Source organism: Micromys minutus (genome assembly GCF_963924665.1).
Source record: "Micromys minutus genome assembly, chromosome: 18".
In the NCBI taxonomy this organism is placed as follows: domain Eukaryota; kingdom Metazoa; phylum Chordata; class Mammalia; order Rodentia; family Muridae; genus Micromys; species Micromys minutus.
The window spans coordinates 38,606,960-38,611,788 of NC_137953.1; the positions used below are offsets into that span (position 1 = coordinate 38,606,960).

The 4,829-nt window shown below is 44.1% G+C and overlaps 1 protein-coding gene across 1 annotated transcript; it reads right to left on the reverse strand.

Moving 5' to 3' along the window:
* Positions 1 to 653: 653 nt before the first annotated feature.
* Positions 654 to 1,619, reverse strand: LLCFC1 (LLLL and CFNLAS motif containing 1; the record flags this gene model as incomplete). Its single annotated transcript, XM_080932399.1, has 3 exons — positions 654 to 829; positions 1,373 to 1,487; positions 1,584 to 1,619. 3 exons carry the CDS (start codon positions 1,617 to 1,619, stop codon positions 654 to 656), a joined length of 327 nt encoding a protein of 108 aa, XP_080788525.1.
* Between the last annotated feature and the right edge of the window lie 3,210 nt (positions 1,620 to 4,829).

Sequence of the window (4,829 nt, forward strand, 5' to 3'; positions counted from 1 at the left end):
TAATAATATTACTTATGTTTACTACTGCATCTGGCTTTAAGTGTATTCTAAGCGTTCAAACATAGGTGCTTAAACTTCTAATGTTTAGTCCACATCTTCACAACCTACTTTGCCATCTTTTGATGACTCTTTTCTAGTATGTTCTATTCCTAAAAGTCAGAAAGGATAAGAGGGGAAAGTGTCAAAAAAAAAAAAAAAAAAAAAAAAAAAGCAGCAGTTGGTTAGCAGGTGCGTCTGAAAGTCGGTCAGTGGGCCAAAGGCCGGGCAATTAAACAGACTAGTTAGAGAACCAAGCAAGATCTTAAATTGCACAGAACCACTCCCACTGTTTTCAGAAATTTTTTGTGATTGTTACTTTATTGTCACTGTCTCATCTCTGTTTCAGACAAAGCTTAAAAGAGAAGGGTGTGGGTTTGGTGTCTTTGTCCCCTGGACGAGAAATTCTGGGTTGGGGTGGCAATTAAGTGGTGGATATGGAAATTGAGAAAGCTCTGTTGATACACCTTAAGGCCAGGTGTTTCTTGGAGACAAGAAGTGGTGTGTGCATTTTAATGAGGCATTTAGGAGAGGGGGTCAGTAAGCAATCAGGAAGGGGAGGTAAATGTCTAAGTCTTCATGAAGGATCCAGGCTACTGCCTCCAACTCAAAGTCTCTCATAAAAAAAACACGATGCTAGCCAGGTTGAAGCAGAAGGCTAGATCAAAGAGGTGGTCTCGGATAGTTGTTGCATGGGAGACAATATCTTCTTGCTGGGCCATATCTTCCTCCTGCCACATGTCACCTACCGATGAAACCACAAATTTTTCTACATACTGCTCCACATTCTTGTCTAGAACACAAAAGAAAGGCAGAGATGGGCAACCCCAATCTCAGTTCCAGTTTTTATCAGAGACAGGAGGAGGTGAAGAGTAGAAAGATAAGCAATGGCCAACTGCCAGTCATAACATTGGCCTTGGCAGGGTGAGAGAATGCTCCATCTAAAGGGCTTTTCATTTCTCACTTCAACAGTAGTCCCATCTCAAACACAGGTGACAACCACTTCACACTCCAGTTCCCTCCTCCAAAGGAATAAGGAATATCTTCAAGTATGAAGGCAAAGAGGCCCTCTCTAGGCACACTTCTTTTTCAGAAGCCTTTGACAATTGTAGAGAGACCCATGCTGCAGCCCAGCTAAGAGCCTTTGTGAAACCAAACATTTTTACCTACAGCTATTATTTCATGCTTTGGTGATAGGGAACATGAGTTATCTCCCAAAATCTAAAACCCAGATTGATCCTGACCTAATCAGCTGCCAGGACGTGATTTCAACCCAAGAAAACCCCCTTTTTCAGCCTCTCCCCATCCAACTCCCACCTCTCTCCCCTCTACTCACTTTTAGAGTCTTTCTTACTCTTGTCACCATCAAGGCTCGAACTGCCCTTCAGAGTTTTCCCCCCCTTCACTTGCAGCAGTAGCAGCATAGCTGTCAGGAACATTGCTCTGTAGAGCTGGGAGCCAAGAGAAGTCAAGGGTCTCCTCTCCCATGCTGTCTCTGGTCCCAGTCCCTAATTCCCAGCACTGCCCATCCCTTTCTTAGCTCTTACCCCTTGCCAGCGTCGCTTTTCTTCCTTCTCTTCCATAGGTCCTCTGACTCTATGTGCCCTATGACATCACTGCCATGGCCTTATCCTACATTCTAGATCTTTATATCATTCCGTTGCCAGACAGAAGGATGGGAGATGGCAGAGGCTTCTGAGATGGTCATAAGAGGTCACCTTATAGACCACAATGTAAAAGAGTTCCAGAATTTGCCAAGTATCATCACATCTATTATACCATTGGATCTACATAACTACCTGTACTCTAAAACAACAATATCTTCATAGTCAATACTTAGATGAGATTATAGGTTCACTGGGAAAATACATCTTCCTTGCAAAATGACAGGCATCAGTATGCAGAGCAGTAATCTCCAGTGGTGCTTTTATGTCTAAACGTCACCTATCTATAATTCCATGTAGCTTTTCTATATGCAAAGTGGTTGGCACAGATGATGACAACCACTTCTTATACATCAGTATCCTCAGGTCCATACCTGTGTCTGATGCTTTGCATGAAACTCGGTCTTTTGAAAACTGGAAAAAGGGCATAGGCAGAGGGTAAGAAAACACACTCACCCAGAGAGCAAAGAATGTGGCAAGGAGTCAAAGCTTCCAAATAATGCAATTGGAGAGAACTTGCCTTCCACAAGTCAGGCCTGTTGGCTAGGTTGTAAAGAGGACTCAAGGGTGGTGGGCAGCAAAGAAAGCATAATGGCCCTCACTGAGAAACATAACCAGTTGTGACCCATGAGCAACAGCTAGGTGCAGAGACAGGGAAGGTTTCTCAGTCTTTCTCACCATGCACACATTGCCTAGACAAAATTCATGCAAGCACAGGTGCAGGCAAGGTACACAAACCTATACTTTTCTGCAAGGAAGAATTGCAAAACTGAGAAGATGAGGTGTGAGATATAATGCTTTCCCAGTCTTATCACTTCATTCTAGCAGGTACACTCACATGAAGCCTGCCAGATTTCAGCTTTTACTTCCCTGAGCTCCAAACCAGGTGACTGGGAGACAGGGGGGTAATGTAGAAGAACACTTTATGGTGGTAGCATAAAGATTTAAAAATGTGGTGACCTCACTTACCCCAACCTTGCACCCATTGACCTGCAGATCCAGAGAATGATGAATGAATGGAAAAAAAAACCCACAAATCTCCTTCTGGCTATTTCGGAGGAATAGCTTTGTGGTTCCTTGGTATGCAGAGAAACCCACAGCTCTGCAGACATGCAGCTGTTGGAGGGGTATCTGAAGTGGAAAGAACCAACATAGGTTCACCATCAATGACTTCTACCTCTTTACCAGATCACATGCCTGACCCTTAGTGTCAGAATTAAATCAAGCAGAACCTAGAAATTTCTAAATATTTATATTCTTACAAAGTAGAAAACATATGGAAGTACAAAGCAATAATCAATCAAACAAAAACCCTAACAATTCCATCATCTAATGATAACTTCTGTTAATGTGGTATACAAATGTAGTGTCTGTTGCCTCCTCCTATATACTGAAAAGCTGGTACATCACGTAGACTAAACAATGGGTAACATGCCTACAACTAAGATGCAACTTCCCTGCCAGGAACACTATTGCTAGAGAAGGTGCTGTCTGGAAGAGAGGCGGCAGTGGCATTTGCTTCAGAAAGCTACTGGAGCATTGAGTAGAAAGAGACAAGAAAGAGCAACAGAACTGTGACCTGACAATATAAACTAATATCAAACAGAAGGAGTAGTGGAGAGAAGAGGCAGAGGAGAAAAGATTCAAAACTCTGTTTCACCAACAGATTGATGGAGATGGGACAAGGGATAACTGGGTTCCCATCCAACTTAGGCATACCTCTCCCATTGAAGAATCTAGTGCAGGCAAGAGGAACAAGGGAAAAAAAATAAAGTTGAAGACCTGTTGATACTTGCTTCCTTTCTTCCTTCAGGGATATACGGCCAATGTCCTTAGTGACCGAGCCTGTTCCGTGTAACTCTGACTGAGCCAGACTCCTCTACCACAACCCCTCTCCACCCCACCCCCACCCCCTCAAGGAGCAGCTTTATGGGCTTAGTGTTTCCTTGGCAAGTACACTGTTCATGACCTGCTCCCTCTCTACTTATCAGCGCATCTATAACCCCCACCACAATCTTATCACTCCCTCCATCTCCTTAGACTAGAAGTCCACCGGTTTCAGAGACCATTAGCACTCCCACTGCCCCAACCCCCAGTGAGGCATAAAAATGCTTCACAAGGTGACCCTCCCACTCTTGGGGTGAGAACACTGTTTCTCCTTGTCTCCCGCCGCTCTTCTTCCTTTCTATAATTCCTTTTGTTCCCCTTCCTGCTCTGCTCTAGATATTTTGCTCTCTGAATCACAGCTCTCTCACTTACAGTAAAAAGAAGGGGCCACCCTAAGGCTTTCCAAGAGAAGATCTCAAGCATTTCCCACTCAAGTCTCTCATACCTATATTGCGCAGAGCAAAGATTCCTACGAAGTACAAAGACCTGGAGAAGTATGATTTGAAAACTAAGGTTTCCAAGATGAAAAACCTGCTTCAATGTTGTCTCCAGCCCAGGATATGAGAGAGCACATTTCTTCTCTGTGCGGTATATTCTCATTCAAAAGCTGTCCTTGCTTTATCTTATAGGTCCATTGAAGAAATACCTTCAATAGCAATAACATGTCTCACAGAAAGCCATACCGACAACGCAAGACATTATTTGATAAAGGAACATTGCCTTATTAGAACCCATTCCTCTTGCATGTGTTGAAAGTGTCTCACAATTTCTCTATATTTAATCACTCTCCGTTTCTGCTGTCTAACGTCAGGAGTTACACAGAATTCCATAGGAGTCTTCTAGGATCTGCATCCCAGAGTACCTGTTTCACCTTCACAATTATCTTGCCTTGCTCCCTCCCAAATTCCTTGGCCCCACCCCTCAGCCTCTCCCAATCTCGGCTGCCCAGCCCACTGCCAAGAATCAAGAAGGTTCTTCCCCTTCCCCCTCTCTACTCCAGGCTGTTTTACGTCCTCAGACTCAGCTCTAGAAGGTCCCCTCCCCCTCTCCCAGCAATGTGGCTAGTTCTTCAGTACACAGGCACGTATCCACACCTCACAACACCCAGCACATGCACAAGTTACCAGGAGGTATATAAACCTTTCTTCATCCCCGTCAGACCTACACTCCTCAGCTTCTCTTCCTCCTAGACTGGCTTCTTCCATGAGATTTGAACAAGTTGCTAGCTTCTTGCAAGAAGAC